We start from the raw sequence: 26,150 nt of genomic DNA on the forward strand, positions 1-26,150 counted from the left end.
TAGAAAATTATGTATGTGTGCGTAGTGGTTTTTGAGTTACGGTTGTTGTGAAGAGTTCGGGGATAACTCGGAACAATCCTTAGTTCTAACATATGGTTAGGATCAGGTGGTCGGGATTGGTTGTGTGCTCCTTCATAAGGTGTATTGTCATATAGTGGATCAGCACCCCATTGACAAAGTCCTTTCAGGCTCTGCCGAGTAAGCGGATAAGACCCCATCGGCAGACCCACAAGAACTCTTGGCCATAGATCATATATCTCGCTAAAGTTTCTTGAGGTGATGCAGACTACTGGGCAAACACCCACGAAGTCTACCACCTATCAGGTAGGAACCAAGGTTTTATTTATACCTACAACATATGTTGTTTACCTGTCTATTCCATATAGTAGCTGTCTCTTACCCTCCACCGAAGGGTGCCAATCAGCTATGTATATATCTGACAGGTAAGTTGATTGTATGAAAATGATATTGTTATGTTACAATAAAGTTTCATACATACTTACCTGGCAGATATATACAATTAAAAGCCCACCCAGCCTCCCCCGCAGGAGACAGGTGGAAGAGAGAAAATATGATAGAAAACGGGGATGGTTCCTAGTCCTGCCGCCCAGGGCAGGCCGGTAGATCACCTGACCTACCTGTAGCGAGTGGCGCGAAATTGATTTCTGTCGGGGACGACGGAGTCTTAGCTATGATATATCTGCCAGGTAAGTATGTATTGAAACTTTATTGTAACATAACAATATCATTTTCTGTCGGGGACGACGAGTCGATAGCTATGTATATATCTGCCAGGTAAGTATGTATGAAACTTTATTGTATCATAACAATATCATTTTTACCATAATGAAAAATTCATACTTAGCAAAATAATTACTTTTAGAAAAAAACTCCTCATTCGATTAGAGGTCTACATCAGGTCTATATATGGTAGTAATCCCAGTTCTTAATATTATATATCAAGGGACGAGATAGAATTCGAAAATTGGTTATAAATTGCCCTGGCGTCAAAACCGAAGGTCAGAGACGAAAATCATATGCGGTTTGGAGATGTCCCAAGTCACCTTGTTGAGTGGTATGAATATCAAAGTCCTGTCCTTAAAAAATGGCATTAGCCGGCCGGACCCCCTTAACACCTTACTCGAATCTTCTCTGCCCGACCGTCACAGACTTATGTCTGGATGACTTTAGATTAATGCTATGCTTCCTGTTTGGGTTCCTCAATTACCATTGTGAGAATCATCAGTTATGTCTCATTAGATTCAATATTGTCTTTCTGATTACCCCACATTAAAGCAGAAGTTTCTTTGTCTTCCGCTTCGGCCCAATTAACCCATAGACCACTGGGATGATTCAGAATGATGGTTTCAGACTAATGCAGCAGTTTTTCTCATTCTATTTTCTCTTAATTCGTAAAAGTGTTCTTAATTCGTAAAGTGTTCAACTACTAGTTATTAACCGTGATTTGGAGTGAACGTTAGAAGACTTAGCCCTTATAGCTCTGCTTCCAGGGTAAACAGAAGAGTTACTCCGTGAACCAACCTTCGCAGTGACTAGAAGTGGTTCGTCAAGCATACATTCCTGTTTGTTTACACGACTAAAGACTTCCAGCCTTCATTGCAACGGAATCAGAGGACTATCCATACCTTAGGAGGTGATGGTTAGAACTCGTCTCTTCCTCTGTCTAAACTTGGGCCTTCCATTTTATATGGACTTCATTTTTGAGAGACAATGTTGTGGATTGTTTTTTGGCCTTGTTTGGAACAAAGCTAAGGATATAAGAACAGCCTTTTCCTCCTTAGTTATCAGTCATTTGATGCTCTTTAGCCCATTCTGCTATCAATCTACCGAATGCATAAAAACAATCTTGTATCATATTATTTTCTTTTTCTTTTTTATGTAAGCTTTAAAAAAAAAAAAAAAGGTCAAAATTTTTTAATACCTCAAGACCATTGTTAGTGACTGACATGACATCATGGAAGGAAGCATAGGATGTTCTCCTATTATCTCTTCACCTTTTCAGTAAGGCGCTGAGTTCGGAGAGCCCGGGTTGGTACAATGTACCTTTAGCACCCACCACTCTCGGTGGATGGGTCATGTTATTTCAGTGTAGGTTTCAGTGTTTTCAGGTTGTTTTATTCTGGTGCTGCACCCAGGGCAAGGGTGGGCACCTATCTTACTGTGCTAGCCATAGGAGCATTCCCCTCGCTGCAAAGTTCCCCTTAAGTAGGAGGTGACCCTTGGCTTTACTGCCACACTACTACGGGTTAAGATGAACACCAACCAGAGACAGTACTAGTCTTCTGCATAGCTCTCTTAATTCATAGGAATGAACAAGCATTGTTTTTCCAGTGCTAGCAACTTTTCTTTTCTATTTCAAATTCATTATATGATTTGATGTTTGCAGTTGAATAGTCCTGATCCTACCTCCATTCAGTGTGGAATCAGCTATACAGTGGTCCCCCACCCCCCGTATTTGCAAGGGATACTTACCAGAACCCCCCAGTGAATAGTTAGAACCCACGAATAGTTGGTTGGAACCCCTATAATAATGCTGAAAACAGCCTAATTTTGTTAGTTAAAACTCAAGAAAAACCACTAAAAAACTTTTTTATACTTGTTTTTTTAATAGTTTTATCACAAAGTGCATTTTAATGAAAATAGATAAAAAAAACCATGACATTTTGTGAATATTCTCATAGAAAAATACAGCGAATATGCGAGTTTTCCGTGAATAATGCGAGGAAACATTCCCGAGAGAAATCTGCAAATGTGTGAGTCCGCGAATCCGGAGAACGCGAATACAGGGGTCCACTGTATAACTACTGGGTAAGTCGCATATACAAGAATGATTTGATAATTTTATAATAAAATTAAATTTTGTATATACTTATCCAGTAATTATATGATTAGAGCCGCCTGCCTCCTCCCTCTGATGGACATTATGCCCAATTAAAACAGAATGATGTGACTAGCCAAGTTGTTTCTTTTAGTATTGCCGTAGGTGGACGACACTGTATATCTACACTGAGCCATCGAAGCGCTACGCACAAAATTTGAATTTAGGCTGCCATGAGTAGAAACTCTTAGTATGTAGTTACTGGGTAAGTATATACAAAATCTAATTTTATTATAAAAATTTAGTTTTTTTTGTTTTTTAAATAAAACAAAAACAAAATTCTAAATGCTTATAATTGAGCGTTGTTTAAATAGTTTCGGTTCACAAAAAAAGTGCATTTAGTCACAAAAAAGATGGAAAATACAGATATTTGTGAATGTTTCTCTGTGAAAAATAGTGAAAAATACAGCGAATAATGGGTATATGCGAATCATGAGTCTGCTAACAGCGGGTGTCAACTGTACCTAAATATTTTAAGATTTTTATCATATAAAGTCAATTTAGTTATAAAATTGACATGAAAAAAGGGGATTTTGACGAAGGAAAAATCTTTATTTCTGGGCAACGACCTGTGTCGGCCTGTGAAATGGCTCCTATGATACTATTTCTGAGGAATAAATATTGCTATTCATCCTAGAGAAAAAAGAAACAATATAATGCCAAGATAAATGGCTCGCTCACTTCTTATAGAAGTGTCGGTATAGTAAGGAGCGAGCGTGGAATCACTACCAGAGGTCCCTTGCCATTTAGCTTCTTCCTTCGACAAAACCCCGAAACTACGGAGGAGCCGTCCTACAGCTCCCGGTCTACTACTACCGTGAGCGCCTCCGGCGCCTGAGACGTCATTCCTGAAGATAGCCTCCAAGCTAGGGGTAAGCTGGGTGAGGATAATCTAACTACAGGGTGGGGTTTCACAGGGCGACACAGGTCGTTGCCAGAAATAGATTTTTCCTTCGTCAAAATCCCTTTTTCTGGGCTTGACCTGTGTCGGCCTGTGAAATAGTACCAGAGAATGCTAAACACCAAGCTTGAGGAACAGTACAGATAAATTAAGAAGGTAAAGTTAAACACTTGTAAGGTTAATAGTATAATAATCAACTAAAATTACAGTCTTACCCTAACGGGAAGTATAAGCCCTAAAAACACGGGTTATACTTAAAATTAGTTAGCCTAACAACAAACAATAACAATACGGTTAGGCAAAGACAGGATAAGTTGATATATACAAAAGAATGAAACTGAATCCAATTAGAATGATGAACAAAAGCAAACTCAAGGTAACCCAATACAAATGGAGGCGACTAAACTAAGTAAGGGTGCAATGGGGCAGGTAGAAGGGAAGGCTACAAGAAGTTATAGTAAAAATTAAGAATCAGGAGAAACTGTGTTCCAGCTGCCACTGCTGGAAATTTGAGGGCTTCTAACAAGGGTTTTAGGTAGTGCGTTTGAAAACTGTCGGAGATTTCCAGCCATGTACACTTCTTAAGATTGTCAAAATTCATGTGTTGGAAATAATTAATAGATGTGGCCACGCCCTAACATCGTGGGCCCGAGGAAAGGACTCTGGATTCTTGGCCTGTTTAATGAAGTATAAAATTGTTGCTGATCCTTTTAGGGATAATGTACCACCTTCCTTCCTAATGAACAATGGGCCTGAAGATTTCAGAGGTTGTTCTGCTTAGGTAGGCTCTTAATGAGTTGACAGGACAAAGGGAAATGTCTTGAGGTAGTGGTAGATTTTCCACGAGGACCCATCTGTCCTGTGGGTCTTCATTTTTGGCTAAGAAAATGGCGATCTGGGGATAAGAGGACTTCCCCTGAGGGAGGACTTCAATGTGGCCTGGTTCCCTTGATAAGGCTGACAGTTTCTGATATTCTAGCTCCGGAGGCTAAACTTAATAAGAATAGGGTTTTCCTCAGGAGGGATATATAATTGCAAGAGTCATTGTTAATGTCCGAGGCAGTTTGAGTACATCATTTGGAGGAACCAGAGACTGATTTAGGTCTTGTTGATGGTCTTAATCTAGCACAAGCTTTTGGTATGGACGTAAAGTACGAATCCGTAAGGTCTATGCTAAAACCAAATTGGAAGATCTTTTTAAGAGCTGATTTGGTCGTAGTGATAGTGCTTGCTGCTAAGCCTTTCTCAAACAATGATCTGAAGAAAGTTATGGCTAGGTTCGTTGTCATGACTTGAGAATTTGACAACTTAAGGAACTCTGCTAGTTTCTGACAGATGAATCATATTGCCGGAGAGTAGATTCTCTTTTATCTGATTCCAAGAATGAGATATTCTGGGGATCAATTTCTGCATTCCTCATGGCTGCGAATTTCAGAAAATCCATAAAGTTAGGGTTCTCTGAATTCTTGAGGAAGCGGACACAGTCTGAGTTTGCACTAACTGGGTTAGTTTGGGGTTAGGAATCCGTAGTGGTCGGAGTTCAACTCTAGGAGTAGAGGGAACCAATTGCTCTTGGGCCAGTTGGGAGCTACTAGAGCTACTTGGCCTTTGAATGTTCTGAGTTTGTCTAAAACTTTCATGAGAAGGTTCACCGGAGGAAAGAGGTAAATATTCTTCCATTCATTCCAATCAAGGATCATTGCATCCGTAGCGTATACTTAGAGGATCGAGGTTGGGTGCCACGTAACAAGGGAGTTTGTGGTTTGACTCCGTGGCGAAGAGGTCTACTTGGAGTCCGGGGACTTGTAGATGATCCAATTGAATGAACTCCGTCCAGTGTCCCCTCCGATTCCAACGGAGCGGGAGCGCGATAGAGCGTCTGCTACTACGTTCTTGATTCCTGCCAGGGTGAGTGGCTGACAGGTGCCATTTGTTTTTGTCTGCCAGAGAAAAAGATGGCTATCATGACATGGTTCAAGTGGCTTGACTTGGATCCGCCCCATGTTGATGCAGTGTACTACTACTGCAATGTCCAGAACTAATTTGAAATGTGAGCTTCTTGGGCGAACGGAGCGTTTCAGTGTGAGGAATACTGCCATGGCCTCCAGTACATTGATATGTAGCTGGCGGAATGTTAACGACCAAGTTCCTTGAACTTTTTCGTACTGGGAGTATCCTCCCCACCCTGTTAGTGAGGCGTCTGTGTGGATCACTAATGATGGAGGGGGAAACTGTAGAGGAATTGCTTTTGAAAGATTCTTTGTCTCCGTCCAGGGACGGAGACGTTTCCGTAAGATCGCTGGGATAGAGGCTAGTTTGTCCCGTGATCTGCAATTCGCTCTTGAGCGCCATACTCTGTTTATATCTTTGAGTTTGGCTCTGAGCAGAACGTCTGTGACTGATGCAAACTGGAGTGAGCCCAGGATCCTCTCCTGCACCTCCTGGATGTTTGTTGTCGTTTGAGAAATTGCTTTGTAGCTCTTGCAATTTCTTTCCCTTTTCAACGACGGAATTGATAGAGTGTGCGATTGTAAGTCCCACTGAAGGCCTAACCACTGGAATCGAGATTCCGGTGTTAGTCTGGACTTGGTTTTGTTTATTTGAAAACCTAAATGTTCTAGGAATTTGATCACTCTGACCGTTGCTTCTTTGCATTCTTTGGGGTTCTTTGCCCAAATAAGCTTCCGCCAATTTGGTGAAGATCCTGGGGGCTATGTTGAGCCTGAATGGCATTACCTTGAAGGAGTAGGATCTGTTGCCTAGTTTGAAGCCTAGGAATGGACGGAAGTGTCTGGCTATGGGAACATGATAGTAGGCATCTGTAAGATCTATAGAGGTTGTGGACGGCCCCACGGGGAATTAAGGTCCGTACCTGCGAAATGGTCAGCATCCTGAACTTGTCGCAATGATTGAATAAGTCAGATGGGACAAGTCTAAGATGATTCTTCGGTTTACAGAGTCTTTCTTTGGCACGCTGAACAAGCGTCCTTGAAATTTAAATTGTTGACTCTTGAGACTACTCCTTTGAGAAGGAGGTCTTCGGTATACTCCACCAATTCCGTTGTTGGTGCTTGATAGAATCTGTTGGTTGGAGGAGGGCCCTCTAGCCAACTCCAACCTAGTCCTTTTGTTACTATACTTTGAGCCCAAGGGCTGAACCCCCACCGCTGGCGGAAGAGGTACAGCCTCCCTCCTACCTTGGGACTCTCACTGCTGGTTTGCCGAGGGGCGGGGAGGCCACCTCTTTGCCCCTCGCGGAAACCTCTTCCTCTGTTAGCAGCCCTGCCGGATCCTCTGAATCGAGAGGCACCTCTTGCTCTGCTGCCTCTCACAAAAACCTGTTGAAAGCCTGAAAGTTCTGGCTTTCATAGTTGGAATTGTAGGCTGGCGAGACAGCAAAGGAAGTAGAGGGTTGAGATTGCTGGACTGAGGGGTCAGAAACAAGGTATTGTTGTTGACCCTTCGACGATGGTTGCCCTTGTGGCTGCTGGACTGCCTGAACCAACGTTTGCTGAGGAAGGCTGGAAGGGAGAGAACTTCCTTGGTTTTTCTTCTTGTTCCTTGGGTTAGGACCAGAAGATTCCTGCCTCCGCTTTGGCTACCAGTCCCCAACCTGACTTTGAGGCACTGGTAACCTTAGAAGCCTCGTGAAGGACTTCTGCTACTACGGTGCTGGAAAGAGGTCCGTTTTTCCCCAAATTGAGGAAGCAATCAGTTTATTAGGTTCATGGCGGATAGTAGCTTCCGCCAGAACGTGCTTCCTACATTTCTCCTGGCTATGAGGAGTCGTAAGGTCACACTGCATGGTGTGCAGCAGACCTTTAGCCAAAAACTTTAAATAACGGCTCTGTTGGTATACAAGAGCCGTCATCTCCGCCATAGTCATGGAGGAAAGGGATCTTGCGAGCTAGTACCAGGCGTCGTACTCCATCTGGATGAGAGAGTCCGACAACCTGGGGAGTCTCTCACTAAAGAGAGAGGTGGCACAGTCCGCCTTTAGTTTGGGGGGCCTACTGAGAAAAGTAGGAACTGGCCCCTCGAAGTACGTCTCGGAGCCTGGGACTAAGAGAGAGGTGGGTTCCGTCTCTCGTAGTTGAGGCAGGGGCTTGTCTTTCAGGGCGGCCTGAAAGGTTGCTTCCACTACCTTAAGGGTCAGTGGTAGCGGAGTCCCTTCCACCGGAGTAAAAATGGTGAAAGGACTCCTAAAGGCTGTGATGCGGTGTTTTCACACCCCCATTCCTCCAGACTTCTCATTAGAGTCTGCTGTGCCTGTTCCCTCGGAAGGATCACTGTTTCCTTGAGGAACCTTGTCCTCTCTCATCATCGCTGCTTCCTGTTAGTCGGACGTAGCCAATGAATGGTGGTTGAAGGTCTCTGGGGTGGAACTCGAAGTCCTCACGCCTTCGAGTTCCTATGCCTTCGATTGTCAACATTCCGTTGACAAACGGGGCATACGAAGCGATCCTCCAAGGGTTGGCCGCCTTGAATTCCGGCAGTTGGCTGGAATCTGGCATTGGAAGAGGAGAAGGTGGCACAGATAGAGGGGAACCTGCCGCGATCGAGGTTTGAATCCCGGCGATGGCATTCTCCTGAGCGGCCAGCCGTTCCGCCAGCGATTGGATCGACTGGCCGGAAGACGTAACAGAACTGGAGAGCTGGTGGGAGAGCACTGAGCCGACCTTGTTGTCAACCAAGGCCCCTACGATCACTCCCACCTGCTCCAGAATATTAGCCGAAAAGGATTCGGGATCAAAAAGAGGGACTTGAGCACGATCCTTACGTGACTACGTTTGGGGGACCTCGGCGCAGAGGAACCGAGGCCTCCCTTGACCTAACTGATCCGGGTGGTGAGCCGGAGTTACCAGTGTCTGTCAGGATGACCGATTTTCTTGGGGAGATACTTTTTAAGTTTCTCCTCGGTCATCTTAGCCTTGGGGATCACTGAAGTAGCCTTAGGACGGACAGACCGCTGCTCTTCAGTGAAGCCCAGGAAAGAAGTGGAAGTCAGAAGGATCAGTAGAAGGTGATGGAGAAAGGGAATTCAGGAAAGGGCACTGAGAACCCACAGAAGCTGCCCCTACTACACCCTTACCTGTACCCATGGAGTCAATAGCCATGGTTCGACGTCAAGGTTCATTGCCGCAACGTCTTCTGCAACGTCCTCTGCGGGAATCCTCCTGAAGGGAGATCATGACTTGAAGGTCGGCCAGCAAAGGGGCGGCCGCTATCGGGTCCACCACTGATCCTTTCTTGGCTCCTGGGAATACTAGGTCCGCCATATCCTGGGTAAGAATGTAGGGGCGGCCCTTCGAATTCCGGCCAAAACCCCCTACCCAAGCTTTGAAGAGGTCGACAAAGCTTTATTCTTTTCTTCATCAGAACCCTGTAAAAAAGGGTCTAGAGTTAGGGAGAGGATAGGGGAGGAATGTCTGTTGTGTTGAGATTATATGAATGTGTCTCATATGTGAAAGGTATAATATAATAACAAGTATTCCAGGTGATGAATGAATGAAGAAAGTAGTGCTAAGAAACTTACTACTAGTTAGGCATCTCTACTAGCAAGTAGCAGGTTTGCAAGCTTCATGATGCCGAAAACGAGAAAATCCTCCACTTTCACTGCACATCCTGCATGAGAACGGCATACTATATGGCCGCACGGGTCTTGGAGGATGGCATTGCACCCAATCTCCTGGCACATCTGTAAGTCAAAGGATACATGAGTACCAATGACAACCTCCGTGTGTATAATATGCAAAATATCCGTGGGTGCCGGAGTAGGACCGACCGGATAGAGATCTACGTATGAATATTACGTAGAAAAGTTACGAGGGGGGAAGAAAGTCTCTGCCTTCCGCTTGAAGCTCACTTGTATATGATTAAAAATAGACTCCGTAGGGCCCGGAGTTAATTAATATTGAGTGAGCAATGTCAAACTTCTAACGAAGCAAGGGATAGTACGAGAGGCAGAAATAAAAAAAACCCCGGAGTAACGCAAAAGATTCTAAACATTAAATAAAACAAAATAAAAACCCATTATATCAGTAAGTGCTCGTGTGAACTATCCTAAGTGGATAGGAAACCCAGTGGTTCCCTCCCCCCCACTCTATGTTCAGTAGCGGCGGATAGACACCTGCCGGACTGAACTGGGGGGGAAAGGGTAGGAAGAACGTGGGGTAGGGGAGCCCTCCCCCTGAGCGGTCCAGTTAAGGACGGAGAAGAAGGGGGGAGGGGGGGGAGGAGGTCCCGAGCCCCACGAGGCACATGACGAGTGAGAATACCAGTAGGGGAGGGGAGATCCCCACCAGTCCCGTTGAGTCACCCCCTCCCCTCATGACAGAACTGCGGACGCTAGTTGTGAGAAACGAGTCATCACCCATCGACGTGGATGGCAATGTATGGAGGAGGGAGGGGAAAGGGGGGACTGGAGGGGGACCCCGTAAACCCGGGTGGCTCACCGCAATCACCGGTGGTCTTCCCAGCCAGGTGAAAGAGACGATTGGGTTGAAGAACCGTCGGAACAACATCAATATCACTGATATACTATATAGGATTACTTATAATAATCAATCAATAAAATTAAAGCGATATCTTAAAGCTAGGCTAACACGGGAACACGAAGCTAAGCAAACAGAAATTTAGGCTAATCGCCGATCCGAAGAAAGGGTATGTTAGCCTAATTTAATCTCTAGTTCAAGGAAAACGGGGGTCAGGCTAATCACCATCGACAATTGGGGTATGAAAGCTAACTTAACGGTAAAATAAATGATAACAGGGAAGCTAATCGCCATACCGAAGCATGGTGTATGTTAGCCAACCTAGTACCTATAATATTATTAATGGTTATCAGGAACTAGAGAAGAAAAGAGAGAACATCAGAATAATTAAGATGATATGACTCTCAAATCGTGACTGATAAAACTCCTAACAATGTAAGGTGTAGCTAGACTAAGGTCCGAAACGTGCGGTCGGGCGTGTCCCGTGGAGGCCTAACTAAAAACTAACTGCATAAAAGATATAGAGACTATGTATAAGTAACCATATCTAAAGTACTGAGAAAGAGGGGAAATCCCTAACGGTATGGAAGACCGAAAGAAAGAGAACCGTACCGCCAAGCGGTCGAGGGGCATACCGGCCGTTAAGGCTCCGAATATGTAATATAAATCACGAAGGTCATCATAAAATGAGATCAGTAACCCCCAACCCCAAACAGTACTTGAACTTAGAAGCAGAAGCTGAAGACATCTTGAAAATAAAAGATAATCCAAAAGATAATCCAAAATCGAGCGAAACACCAGCACGAGAAAAACAATTCAACCGTCTGGTTGTAACACGCTATCGAAAGAATGCCCGGTAGGTAGTAGACCGGGAGCTGTAGCAGGCTCCTCCGTAGTTCGGGGTTTTGTCGAAGGAAGAAGCTAAATGGCAAGGGACCTCTGGTAGTGATTCCACTCGCTCCTTACTATACCGACACTTCTGTAAGAAGTGAGCGAGCCATTTATCTTGGCATTATATTGTTTCTTTTTTCTCTAGGATGAATAGCAATATTTATTCCTCAGAAATAGTATCAAAGGAACCATTTCACAGGCCGACACAGGTCAAGCCCAGAAATACAGTAATTAGTGAATATTTCTCAGTGAAAAATGCTGCGAAAAGGCAAATTTCCTGTGAATAATGGGTACTATGGTCTATAGAGAAACCCGTGAATAGGCGAGTCCATGAATCTTGAGAACACAAATATGGGGCATCCCCTGAATTGGTAGTTCCCAATTAATGGCGGGGTACGTTCCTGCCAAAGTGCTGATAACCGAAAATCATTGATAACTAGAACATCATAGTAATTATGATAGTAAATGACTTTTACAATTCCATAAGTCCTGCTAATCGGCGCCAATACATCGCTTACCGATAAACCACTTGCCAGTCCCAAAAATTTCTTACTGATGCTGTTAAACCTCTGATAGATGCCAATAAACCTCTTACTGACGCCAAAAATCTATTACCAGCCCAAAAATCTGGTCAACTACAGTGTTAGCCAAGTGTTGTAAAACTGAAATATGTACTGTTAATTGAAACCCCTGTTAACTGATGTCACCAATTGAGAGTTAAGTCTTTGAAAAGTAAATACTAAATTAAGTATTCATATACGGGCAGTCCCCAGTTATTGATAGACTTTTAATGTTGATCCAATTCTATGGGGCTTGTCTAGTATCATAGAATCGATTTATGCCGTCATAACGCACCGAGTTCCAGTTATGTATTGATAGAGTTATGGCACCCTAACATACCTAACAGAGGCGCCATTAACTGGTTATCGGCTCCATTAACAGGATATCAGTGCTGAGTTTCAGTTAATGGCGGTTTTTGCTTATCAGCACCCACAGAGAATGGAACCCCCGCCAATAACTGGGGACTGCCTGTATTATTATTCCATACTAAGCTATAGTAAACATACAGTTTAGCATACATACATCAAAATATGTTAGTCATACCTTTCATTGATTCCAGAATTTGTTCCTAACATTAAAGTTCCTTGATATTACAGAACAGCTAAGGTGATGAGATTCCTCAGTAGTATGTGTCTTACTGATGGCTAGAATGCGTTGGACTTTGTAAAAGAATGAATAAATTGTTACATGAATAGTATATCAAATCTGCTTTATAAATCTTAAGTAATGATCTTTATTTTTTCCTCAGAGTGAGTTGCAGAGAGGATCTTGCAGCTAATCATGTTGTCCAAAGCGGGCATTGAGGTGGCTGACACAACAAGTAAGTTTTTTGGTCCTATATTGATGGTTATATTATTGTGATTTGCAAAGTGCACATAATTTTATCGTATTGCAAAGCTTTCTAACTTGTTATTAGCCTTCTTTTTACTTTTTTATTTGAAGAGTTGTTCAGTGTAAATTTATCTTCAGAGTAATACAAAAAAAGAGTAATTGGGATGGATCAGATAGCTATCTCTGCTTTTGTAGGCAAAAACAGCTTTCATATGGATAATTGTCCAGTATACTTGTTCTCCAGGTGTGTTTTGAATGTTTTAACCCTGACAGAATTTTCCTTGTCACCATTTCATGATTTGTCTGTGTGCTAAGCACTTTCAAGGTACTTTACATTTAGTTTTCTTAGGATGCCTTCCATTGAAATCAAGGCTTAAGAAATCTTCCCTAGGATGCCTTCCACTGAAATCAAGGCTAAGAGTGTCAGGTTCTGTAGGATAATGGTTATTGTGTTAGAAGGGATGTTGATTTTTTTAGGTAGACACTTTGTGTTAGCTTGCACGTAAATTGTGGAATGTATGGATTTTTTAAGGACTTTACTTGTGTTCGTTGGATATAGGAAAGGAAGCAAGTAGATAGACTTTAAAAGCAAATAATTAGCTCATAAACCACTCATTTCTCCCCTCTCTAGGTCCTTCGTCTTTAGTTTTCCTCACTCAGTCAATGGCTCTTTCCTCTGCTAATACTTTAGCTAATACTCAGAAGCTAGTACTATTGAGACTTCCTACCACTCCCTTTTCAGTTCAGGGAAAGCATATTGAGAAGTTAGAACAGGATGAGGGTGTAAACCATATTTTTAATTATGTAACTTACCCAGTATTATATAGCTGAGAGTTTCAGTTGCCGGGAGTTAAAATCCCTAGAATTCACGGGTTCCGCTAATTGCCAGCAGTTAAAATCTCGAAAATTCGCTGTCGCAAAAGCAAATTTTCTGTTTGTTTGTTTTGGCTACGTAACAACGCCCCGCCAACTTTTGGGGCAAGAGAGAGGAACATCTTGGCAAAGACTCTGGTTTGTTTCTACCTGTTGATGCTGGTTGTCAATATGCAGTTTTATTCCTGTAATTTCTTGGACATTTTTCTTACTGTGTCATCGCTATTGGTGAAGCACCTCTTTTCTTGTATTAGCCAGTTTGGCAAACAATTAGATAGTTAAGATAGTGTTAGGTTCTTTCTTGATTGTGGATAAAGAACTAGACTTTGCTTTTTTGTTCTTACAACATTACACAAATCAGTCTTTACATGAGGAATTACTTTCAGCATAGGCTGGAAAATAATCGGTCATAGAAGATTAACAAGGTAGTTAGGCAGTAACTGCTTGTCTGATAGTCAGGAGTCCTGCCTGACTGAGTGTAAACATTCCACTTTGCTTTCGGCTGCTGTGATGAACAGATGCTTTCGCTCTCTGCCCAGTTGTAATCGTTAGGAGATTTTTTCAATTCTTTTGTGAGTATTTTCCTTCTGTGTGTTTTTGTGATTTGTTTGCCTTGTTTATTTTTTGTTATCACAAACATGCAAACCCAGGAATCGTATAAACCTAAACATCCCCACTTTCTCAGCACATTTGTCCTGGAGTGGGGGCCGAAAGTGTGGTAGCTCCTGCTCTAAAGTGGAGATTGATCTTCATGCCCTTTGCGTGAAGTGCTGAGGGCATGAGTGTAGTATGGTTAATACCCTATGATACTTGTGTCCTGGTTGGCAGAGCAGTGGGGAAGGTATGAGGGGAGGAAGCAATCTCGGGGGAAGACTTAAGGTTTCGTTGGAGGGTTACACGCCTCCGGTGACTCCGTTGGTGGTCAATCCTCCATCGTCCTTTCTCCCTCCTCATAAGCTTCCTCAATTTGCTGTTACCCCTTCGGGGGTAATTTCGCCCTCACTTCCTTGGTTGACTCATCAAGTGTAGAAGAGCGGTGTAGGGTTGGTGACACGGAGATGTACTCTAAGGCCTCTGCTCACAGCCGGGGGGTTTTCCCCTCGAGGCGAGTAGGGGTTCTTTCTACTAACCCGAGTTTTGCGCCCTTAATATGGCTGGATCCTCCGCAGTTGGGAACTTGCAGCAGGCTTGGGTGAAGCTGGGGCTGCCTAATATCCCTTCGCTCCAGGGGCTGGTGGACCTTATCTCATCTGCCCCTGTGACTCATGGTACTGTTGTGGGAATGAAAACAACCTTGTCTGTACCTTGGTATGCAGTACTTCCTCATCTTGTATACACGCAACACGTGACCACCGTAACACCTGTGGTAGTGTCGTCCGTGCCACATGTGTCGAGGACTGATCCATTTCCTGCCCCTCCACCTCCAAGGTACGTGGTCTTCTCCCCAGCGACTTACAAGCATCCTCCCAAAGTAACATCTCCCTTGGACCTCCTTCCTCCCATCCGTGCCTGTGCCTGCTGCTGTGGTGTCAGCATCTTCTGTTCCAGCTGCTCTGGAGCCTACTGCTTCAGCAGCTGCTCCAGTGGCACTTTGGATGGTGATCCTCCAGAATCACTGCAAAATCCTGCAAAGGTGTTTATTTGTTCCTACATGATATACAAACCCTTGGTCCTTTAACTCATAAGGAATTACTTTCAGCATAGGCTGTAATTACGGCTGTTAAATTCTTGAACAAGTTGGTTAGGCAGTAACTACCTACCTACCATCTGGTAGCCGGATAGGGCCGCCTGCCTGCCCGGATGTAAAACACTCCACTTTACCTTTGGCTGTCTTCCGATGAAGACGTATGTTTGTGAGCTCTTGCTGACTAGCCGTTGATTACAGTTTTCCCTGTTTGATCTTTAATTTTTTGTTTTGAATAATATGTATGTATGGTATTTGATATTAATAATGAATTTCATACATTCAACTTCCCTGCCAGATATATACTTAGCTATAGACTCCGTCGTCTCCGACAGAATTTCAAATTTCGCGGCACACGCTACAGGTAGGTCAGGTGATCTACGCCCTGCCCTGGGTGGCAGGACTAGGAACCATCCCCGTGTTTTTCTAATCAGAATTCTTCTGTCGCCCGGACCATCAACATTGTTGTTGGTTCCTCTCGATTGGTTTTTCTTTTTCACCGGCAATTGATCTTCTTGACCGACAATTTTTGTGACGTTATCTGAATTGTTGGATTGGCATACGCTTTTGTGGACTGTTTTGTGGACTTGATTTTGGATTTTTCTTTAAATATGTCTGACTCTGGTATGGTTGTGAGACGTTGTTGGGTGAATGTAGGCTGTGAAGGTGAGGTTGCCGAAAGCTTCGGTAGACCCTCACACGGTATGCCAGAGGTGCAGGGAGTATGAATGTTCTTTTACTAATACTAATGTAAGAATGTGAGAACTTGAGTGAGAACGAATGGAAGAATCTAACTAATTATTTAAAAAAAGTTAGAAAGAGAAAGAGTGAGGAAGGCTTCTCATAGAAGTTTAAGTAGTTCTAGATCTGAACTAATTCCAAGCTTGGGATCTTCCCAAGGGTAAGTATTGCTACTCTCCTTCCATTGCAGCCCCTTCTCCTATTGCAGACCCTGTAGATCCAGCGAAAGAACTTGCAGATCTAAAAGCAGCCTTCAAAGTGATGGAAAACAAAATGGCTGCCATACAAGGTAAGGCTAGTGATTTGTCAGTGGACAGTGATATGAGTGTCCCCAGTGTAGTGGAGGGGGCATCTGGTCGGCTCAGCAACGCTCCTAGGTCTAGACCTCTTCCAAGCTCACATGCCCAGAGGAGAAGGAATGTCGAAAGCCGAAAGGAGGTTGTGGAGAATCCCCACCGATCAGGTGTCCCTTCGGCGGTTTCTGTGACACCCCAGACTGCCAAGGACGCTATTGTAAAAGCGTCCTAAGTAAGTGTTCTCGTCGTCGGGATCTTCATCACCGAGACGTGATTGGAGAGATTCGATCGATCTCGGCCTCTCAAGAGGAGTTGGAGGGCGCCGACTATTGACTCGAGCCCTGAAAACTTCCCTGAGGAGTCTCCATCGGGAGTTAAGAAGGCAAGAAGAGCCATTCTTCCAACCAGAGTGAGAAGGAGGCAGGAGGTGGAGGCTATGGACTCCTCCCCTCCTCCTTCCCCTCTCCCGAAGAGGATAAAGAGGAGGCTACTAAGAGGTTCATGATGGCGATGCAGGAACAGATTTCGTCGTTTGTAGGAGTCCTGTCAAAGGAGCCTCCTAGAAGGAAAGACACTTCCCTTCCTATTAAAAGATCCTCCAGACGTATGGAGGTATCTACCTCCAGGATCGATACTCCTACCCGCGAGGTGAGGTTTCCGGTACGAACCTGGATGAAACAATCAGACGTCTGGCACCGGCCAGTAGGTAAGAGGAGTCACCCAGGAGGCAAGGAGCCAAGAGCCAGGAGGTGAGGAGTCCAACCAGGAGGCAGGAGCCAAGAGTGTGGAGGCATCCAGGCAAGAGGCAAGAGCCAGGAGGCAAGAGCCAGGAGGCAAGAGGCAGGAGGCAGGAGCCAAGAGGCAGGAGCCAGGAGCCAGGAGGCAGGAGTCAGGAGGCAGGAGTCCGGAGTCAGGAGGCAGGAGTCCGGAGTCAGGAGGCAGGAGTCCGGAGTCAGGAGGCAGGAGTCAGGAGTCAGGAGGCAGGAGTCAGGAGCCAGGAGGCAGGAGTCAGGAGGCAAGAGTCAAGAGCCAGGAGTCAAGAGTCGGGGACTCGTTCCTGGAGGTTATGACTCTTCGCCCAAATAGGAGCTCCTCTCCTTCAGAACATAGGAGGTCTTGGAAGGACTCTCCCTCAAAACGTGAATTTCTTTTCCTTCGTCTGATCGAGGGTTAGACGAGTTGTCTGACGACGAGCCTCCTGCTAAATGAGGGACTTTCTAGTTACAAAGTCTTGGCCTCTTTCATTACTATACAAGAGTTTGGAGATTCTCTTAGTCCTGCGGCTCCTCCTCTCCTCGCGTTCGCTCTTTTCGAGCTCACGCTACGGCTAAATCGTCGGCCTTCTTGAAAATGAAGCCTGCGATATCAATGAAGAAGGCACTCCATTCTTTAGATTCTTGGATGGACAAGAAGAAGGAGTTAGGAAAGACGGTATTCTGCATGCCTCCTTCCAGATTGCACGGGAAGAGAGGTATTTGGTATGGGACAGGAGAGACTATGGTCTTTCTTACCCGCCTCTGCAGATGCCGACTTTTCCAGTTTAGTGGAGGCCTCTAGACGTCACTCCTTAGGATCGGTCAGAGCGACGTGGAGCACTTCAGAGTTGAACCACTTTCTAAAGGGACTTTTTGTCACTTTAGAGGTGTTCAATTTTCTGGATTGGTCACTCGGAGTTCTGGCCAACAAATCTAAGGATCCGGAGTTTATGAAGAACCCAGAAATTCTCCATAGCGTCCTGTCCTGCATGGACAAGGCAGTACAGGACGGTTCGGGTGAAGTGGCTTCACTTTTTGTGCTGGTCTCCTGAAAAAGAGATCAGTGTATGGTTCCCTTTTATCGAAAGGGGTTTCTCCGAGCCAGAGGACTGCCTTACTGTTCGCCCCTCTATCAGACCATCTGTTCCATTCTCAGTTAGTCAAGGATATATCTCGCCCTCACTAACTGAGAAGGCGACACAAGACCTACTTACGCAAACGTCCAAGAAAGGACGACCGGTAGTGGCGACGGTTAAGAAGGAATCTCGTCCTACTCAGCAGCCCTTTCGTGGAGGTGCAGCGGCTCGTCCCCCTGCCAGAAAGAAGAGCTCTAGAAAAAGAGGAAGGTCTTCATTTAGGCCCTTCAAGAAATCGAAGTGACTTGTTGCTCCTCCAAGCACCAGTGGGCGCCAGACTCCTGAACTATGCAGGAGTATGGGCACAAAGGGGAGCCGACCTTTGGTCAGTGTCGGTCCTGAAGAAGGGATATGTAATCCCCTTCGACGACAGCCCGCCCTAACATCTACGCCTCGGGAACTGTCAGCGAGGTACAGAGACCCGTTAATGCGAAAGACTCTCCTTCAAATGGTGGAGCAAATGTGGGAAAAAGAGGCCATCGAACTTGTGCAGGATCCACACTTCCCGGGATTTTACAATCGCCTTTTTCTAGTACCAAAGGCATCGGGGGGGTGGAGGCCAGTTTCTGGACGTAAGCGCTCTGAATCGCTTCGTACAGAAAAAGAAGTTTCGTATGGAAACATCCGCCTCTGTAATGTCGGCGCTTCGCCCAGGAGATTGGATGGTCTCTCTGGACCTGCAAGACGCCTATTTCCACGTTCCCATTCACCATTTGTCAAAGAAATATCTTCGCTTTGTGATAGGAGACAAGATCTTTCAGTTCAGGCTCTGTGCTTCGGACTGTCTACAGCCCCACAAGTATTCAACCAACCTGATGGCGAATGTAGCAAGATGGCTTCACCTAGAGGGGATAAACATCTCCCTCTACTTGGACGACTGGCTGATCAGGGCCAGTCGAAGAGTCAGTGCTTTGGAGGACTTAGAAGTAACAAGGAACATGATAGATTCGCTAGGGTTGCTCGTCAACCTCGAGAAGTCACAACTGATCCCCAGCCAGACTTGGTCTATCTGGGATTCAGATGGATTCTCGGGGTTTTCGGGTATATCCTTCCGAGAGAAAGAATCGCTCGAGGTTTGTCGAGAATCTCGAGCTTTCTAGAAAGAAAGAACAGCTCAGCGAGGGATTACCTGAGCCTTTGTTAGGGGACCCCTGTCCTCATTGGAAAAGTTCTTCTCGCTAGGGAGACTTCACCTCCGCCCTCTTCAGTTTTTCCTCAAAGAGGTGTGGAGTTGGAAGACGGTCAAACTCTCGGACGTCTTCCAACTTCCACAAGAAGTAAAAGATCATATGAAGTGTGGATCCCTCAGCTTCAAAAGAACGAAGGCGTATCGCTTGCCTGCAGAACCCAGACCAAGTGTTGTTTACCGACGCTTCGGAGTCGGGATGGGGAGCGACGCTGGGAGCAAGGGAGGTGTCAGGCACCTGGACAAAAAGGAACCAGGTGTCCTGGCACATCAATTGCAAGGAACTTGTGGCCATACACCTAGCCTTAAAGTTCTTCGAACAGATAGTCAGAGACGGGGTGATACAGATAAACTCAGACAACACACGGCTCTGGCTTACATACGCAAGCAAGGAGGTACGCACTCTTTCTCCCTATACAGTTGACAAGACACCTGTTAACTGGACGGAGAAAGAGGCATAACTCTCCTCACAAGGTTTGTTCAAGGGATCAAGAATGTGAGAGCGGACAGACTGAGCAGGAGAAACCAGGTCCTTCCCACAGAATGGACTCTTCACGAAGAAGTGTGTCGAAGTCTTTGGTCCCTGTAGGGGGAGACCTCACATAGACCTGTTTGCGACGTTCCTCTCCAAAAGAATATAGAGACCTTTTGCTCTCTAGTAGAAGATCGAGAGCCTTCGCAATAGACGCGTTTCTCATGGATTGGTCGGGTGTGGACGCTTACGCCTTTCCCCCTTGTTCAAAATCCTGGGGGAAGTGCTCAGGAAGTTCGTAGCTTCGAAGAGCACGAAGTTGATACTCATATAGCCCCATTTTGGCCAGCCCAGGAATGGTTCACGGAGGTACTGGAGTGGATAGTGGACTTCCCCAGATCTCTTCCAAACAGACACGATCTACTCAGACAACCCCACTTCGAGAGGTTTCATCACAACCTCCCAGGTCTCGCTCTGACGCCTTTCGACTATCGAAAGACTTGTCAGAGCGAGAGGCTTTTTCTCGCAAGGCTGCGGGGCTCTATCGCTAGAGCCCGCAGAGCTTCGACGAGAAGAGTATACCAGTCGAAGTGGGAAGTCTTTAGGAGGTGGTGTAAGGGTCAGAAGCTGTCTCCTCCAGTACCTCTATAGTGAATATTGCCGATTTCCTCCTCTTTCTGAGAGAGGTCACACCCCTATCGGTCTCGACAATAAGAGGATACCGAAGCATGCTATCTTCAGTATTCAGGAATCGAGGCCTGGACATTGCTAACGACAAAGATCTACGATCTAATTAGATCTTTGAGACTTCGAAAGCAGCTACTCCTAGAACACCTAGTTGGAATCTAGACGTGGTCCTGAAATTCCTCTCATCGGATAAATTCGAACCTTTACATCTGGCGTCCTTCCGCGACGTCACTAGGAAATGCTTGTTCCTGGTGGCTCTCGCTACAGCCAAGAGGACGAGCGAATTACACGCTCTTGGATTCCACGGTGGGGTTCAAAGGAGATGCTGCCATCTGTTCTTTCCAGACAATGTTTCTGGCAAAGAACGAAACCCATCAAAGCCTTGGCCCAGCAGTTTTTTTTTGAGGTAAAATGGCCTATCTAACCTGGTAGGCAGAGAGATAGAGAGATCTCTGTCCAGTGAGAGCTCTTAAATACTATTTAGAGAGGAAGAGGCAGATGGGAGCTTGTCAACAAGGTCTTTGGTGTGCAGTGAAGAACCCCAAAACGACTCATGTCCAAGAACGCCTGGCTTTCTTTGTGAGAAGCGTTATTACGGACGCTCACAAGAACTGCTCGGAGGAATCCTTCGGTCTTCTAAAGGTCAAGACGCATGAAGTAAGAGCAGTAGCAACGTCTTTGGCGTTCCAAAAGAATATGTCTCTGAAGAATATCATTGAGACTACATATGGAGGTGCAATTCAGTGTTTGCATCTCATTATCTGAAGGACGTGAGAGTGACCTATGAGAAGTGCTTCTCGCTAGGTCCTTTTGTATCAGCAGATACAGTACTGGGTCTTGGAGCAAAGACTGATCCTTAATTTTGTGTTTTTATCGTACATAAACCCTCTGGTCAGATATGTGCTTGGTTTTCTAGTAGCAAGCTCACTACTGTCGCACGGGAGCAAGAGTCATTGCTGGTAGGGGATCAAGGGTATGTATGACTAGTAGGGGAGTACAAAATTTTTTTTTGGATATTTTGTAATGAAAGTGTAATTATGTTTCGAGTTTTTGGTTGTTTGTGAGGAGTTCGGGATAACTCCTTACAATCTTAGAACTAACATGGATGTTAGGATCAGGTGATCGGGATCGGTTTTGTGCTCCTTGAACAAGGGTGTATTGTCATGTTAGTGGAATAGCACCAATGACAAAGGCCTTTAGGCTCTGCGAGTAAGTGGATAAGACCCATTGGCAGACCCACAAGAACTCTTAGCCATAGATCATTATCTCGCTGAGGCTCTTGAGGCTAAGCAGACTCCAAGGCAGTAGCCGCGAAGTCTTCAGCCTAATAAGGTAGGAACCAAGGTTTATAAATACCTACAACATATGTTGTTTACCTGTCTATTTTCAGTAGTTAGATGTCTCTTAACCCACCACCAATGGGTGCTAATCAGCTAAGTATATATCTGGCAGGGGAAGTTGAATGTATGAAAATGATATTGTCCCATGTTACAATAAAGTTTTATACATACTTACCTGACAGATATATACGATTAATAGCCCACCCAGCCTGCCCCCGCAGGAGACAGGTGGAAGAGAAGAATTCTGATTAGAAAACGGGGATGGTTCCTAGTCCTGCCACCCAGGGCAGGGCGGTAGATCACTGACCTACCTGTAGCGTGTGCCGCGAAATTTGAAATTCTGTCGGAGACGACGGAGTCTATAGCTAAGTATATATCTGTCAGGTAAGTATGTATAAAACTTTATTGTACATGACAATATCATTTTACTTTAATAATTAATGTGCAAACCCACTTTTTGTGATAGTCTTGATAGCCGCCTTTGTACTTTGTGTTTAGGATCAGCAGCAAGAGTGTGCCAACATCTTTATTACATTATATTTTCACATAAGTGACTTACCAAACAATTACATTATCTGTATGCTTTCTTACCTGGCAGTTGAAAATTCAATTCCTGGCGGCGGTAGCAGGGCTGCATCATTTGTGTAGGTGATACAGATCCTGCCCACTTTCGGGAAGGGATACCTGGTACTGCTGAGCTTTTAGACTTCAATTCATTTTCTGCCGGCCACGGGGTAACACCGGTGGTTTGTGTTGCAGTCGACTTTCGTCACCATTGTGGATTTTTTCTTTTTGGTGATGTACAATTTCTTGGTTGGCTATTTTGCTTCATCAGTTAGCTGCCTAGTTATTAACAAGTTATTACAAAGATGTCTGATGCTAGTTCTTCTTCAGTTAGGTTTTGCAGCAGTGGCTGCAAAACTAGATTAGCTAAACTATGTTACGATCTGCACTCCAAATGTGTTAATGTAGGGGTCAGTGCTGTAGCAAGGAATTGACTTGTGATGAGTGCTGTAGTTTAGATGAACAAGGTTGGAAGACTTTTCAAGCCATTTGGATAAAATGGACAAAGATAGGAGAAGGAAGCAGCGCTTAGAGCGTGTAGTAAAACTAGAGTAGAGACAACTTCCGTGCCTTTAGAGGCGAGCAAACCGTCACTATCTTCTCCACTTTTATCTAATATTTCACTTTTTGATAGTCCTCCAACTTCAGTACCAATTACTCCAGACCAGGTATCCCATGTTTCCGATCCCAACCCCATTTCCATGTTAGAGGTCCGTTGGTAAGAGTCGAGCGATAAGGCCCAGTGTTAGTAGTGGTCAGTGTCAGTGTCGTGTCCGAGGAGGCGGCTGTCTGTTCCCCTGTTCTCCTAGACGAAGGTCACTGTCATACTCCCCAGCTCGCGGGAGAAGACATACTGGGGGTCGAAGGGAGACTGGGGGAGTTTGCCCACGGTTAGTCGCCGACTCCGTCGATGTAGTCGACTCGCGAGTGCCCAGGAAACGCCGCTGGAAGGCATAGATTATCAGTGACGCGCAATTGTCGTCTGACTCGGAAGTGCAGTTGCCTGTTATCGAGCGAAAAGTGTGGAGTGATTTAGTGTTTGCGTCCCTTCGAGAGACATGCCCAGCGGTGTGAGAGGGATGTCACCGCCTGTTAAGAAATCCAAGGAGCACTGGAGTCCACAACCTTCCTGCAGTTTCGCGCCGGACCAGCGCTCAGCGCGCTTGCAAGACTGACTTGCCTTTGTTGTGGTATCGATAGGAGTTTCAACTCGTTCGTTTACGTCTCGTGTTGTTTCGCTCCAAGTCGTTCGTTTTCGAAGAAGAACCGTACGACAGCCACGACTCCGGACCAGATTTTCGGGGAGGATCGTCAGTCCTCTTCGGATAGCGTATCTTCTGACGGAGTCAGACATTCAGGTGCGTTACATTCACACACTTGTGAGACTGACTCGCATCGTTGGATTCGTTGTGTGCAGTGGTACCGTTTTTTCTACATAAAGGCAAATGAAGAATTTCATTATTCAGTGCCGTAGCCTGTGGTCGGAAAAGCCACGAGGAGTTGCCAGATGTCACCAGAAAGCCACACTTATAGACAAAATTCCTCAAAACAAAACAGCAACCCTGGTTGTGTGTGAATAGGAATTTCGACTCGTTCGCCTCATTCGTCTCGAGCTGTTTCAACTCGTTCGCCTCATGCGTCTCGTGTGGTTTTCAACTCCCAGTCGTTCGTTTTCGAAGAAGAGCCGTACGACACCCACGACTTCGGCTTCGCCCAAGGATGATTCGAAGGCCAGCCCAAACCCTGCTAGAAGATTCCGCTTTGGACCCATTTAAATATCAGCTTCAAGAATTGATGGTCTTTTTGTAGAAGACAACGAGCCAGACTGAAGAGGAAGACGGGGTGTCGGCCGGCATGTCGGAAGAGGAAACCCAAGACCAGGATTCAAAGGCCTCTTCTGCTTATTCTAGTCTGTTAAGGTTCCTGTTGCAGACGTATACGGACTTGGTTTTTTGAATCGGCTTCGCCTTCTTCCCCTCCGTCGATGTTTGTGAAGGATAAGAGATCAACGCCTTCGGGATTGCCGAAACCAGTCCTCGTAGAAAGCACTGAAGAAGAGAAGAGTGGCTTGCTAAGAAGAAGGGTGGCAGGCAAGGCTTCGTTCGCCTCCCTCAGTCGAAGTTGCAAATAAAAACTACAGGTTTTATGCGACAGGAGAAGTTCCTTCTTTGGGAGTTTCTGCCTCCTCCCAAGGAGACTTCTCCGGCCTTGTGAACTCTCACTTACTGCCTGCTGTGGCTAAGGCGACTAGGAATAGTGTCTTCCTAGTTAAGTCTCTCAGGTTGGATTCACATTCAATGGTTCGAAGTTGGGGACCGGTGAGCCACCTTAAACTACATCCAATTCTATTCCACTTCTTCATGCTTGGAAATCTTGGAGGAACTAAAGACGAATGTCGAGTCCCCTATGCTTGGAACTGATGTAACTTCTTGGTGTCCCTCAGAAATAACAAAATTCCGCAATTTCTGTTATAGATGTTTCAGAAGAGATGCTAGGTCGTCTGCACCATGACCTAAAACTCTCCACTGGGACTGGTAGAGCTCGGCAAAGAGCGGTTCTTCTGCAGCTAGCAATAGCTTTCTGACGCCCTTCGCGGAAACCTTTTGCTCGGACCAGGTTCCTGACAGTCTGAATCCTGTCAGGGCCAGAGTGGACAACCTTTGTGGTATCGGTTGTAATGGGGCTATCTGAGAAGCGATGGATTTTGTGGAAGTAGTCTTGGTAAATCCACCAGCAGATTGAGAAGGTCCAGGAAACTGCTCTTTCCTGGGCCAGAATGGCGCTACTAGGGTCATTGTCACATTCTGGTGTGATTGAAGCTTGTTTAAGATCTCTCTTATCATTCCAAAGGGAGGAAAAGCGCAATCGTCCAGTCCTGCCCAATCTAGCAGCATCGCAGCTGTTCTCCACGCTAGTGGTTCTGGAATAGGAGAACAGGAAGGGGAAGGCGATTGTACCCTCGATGTGGTGAACAGGTCTACTGATGGTCTTCCCCAAAGCTTCAGAGGTCCTGACACACACTCTTGGTTCAGAGTCTTTTCTGTTGGTAAACACCAATTGTATTACCCAGACTCAGTTGTCTGCAATCACGTTCATTCTCCTTATGCAATCTTGGAAGAAGGGTGATCCTCTTCACGTCTTCCAGGTGAGGAGATCTTCGGCTATCTTGCTGAGAGAGAACAAGTGGGTCCCTCCCTGCTTCTGCACATATGATAATGCTGTGGGTTGGCGAGTAGTCTGCTATGTTTCCTCCGGTGACTACAGGTCGAACGCTTATACTCCTAAAAGGATGGCCTTCAATTCCTTCCCCATTATGTGCAAGGTCTTTCTCATTCTGTCCACAGACCCTGATACTCTCTTGGCTCCTAGGAGGGCTCCCCATCCGCTGGCTGAGGCATACTGAGAAGAACTGCAGGTCGGGGTTCGACACGACTAGGGAAATTCCTTCTTGTAATCTTTCTCTCAAAAGCCACCAACGAAGATCCACTGTTATCTCTTCCACCAGGGGGAAAACTAGTGAGTCTGGACTGTGTCTTCCTTGACCAATTTGTTTTCAAGAAGAACTGAAGCGGCCTCACGTGTAGGCGTCCTGACTTAACAAAACCCCCCTCCAGTGAAGCCAGGGTCCTGACTAGATCATCCATTCGAGAGCTGAGCAGGATGGGCGGACAGGCAGGATTCTATCTTCTTCAGGGAGAGAAAAACCCGAAAAGCTAGAGAATCATCCTTAATAGAGAATCCTCTGAGTAGGAATCAATTGGGACTTCTCAGTGGTTATTAAGATACCCAATTGTAGTGTCAAAGTAAGCATCTTCTCCAAGTCCTGCACACAGGAGCCA

The 26,150-nt window shown here is 45.5% G+C and overlaps 1 protein-coding gene across 1 annotated transcript in view; it reads left to right on the forward strand.

Moving 5' to 3' along the window:
- The window catches only part of LOC135207248 (methenyltetrahydrofolate synthase domain-containing protein-like), a 420,744-nt gene that overhangs the window by 84,099 nt on the left and 310,495 nt on the right, over positions 1-26,150 (forward strand). Inside the window, 1 exon segment of the mRNA XM_064238898.1 lies at positions 12,495-12,566. Coding sequence (XP_064094968.1) covers positions 12,527-12,566 — 40 coding nt within the window. The 5' untranslated portion in view covers positions 12,495-12,526.

Source organism: Macrobrachium nipponense, chromosome 32 (assembly GCF_015104395.2).
Source record: "Macrobrachium nipponense isolate FS-2020 chromosome 32, ASM1510439v2, whole genome shotgun sequence".
Classification (NCBI taxonomy): Eukaryota; Metazoa; Arthropoda; class Malacostraca; order Decapoda; family Palaemonidae; genus Macrobrachium; species Macrobrachium nipponense.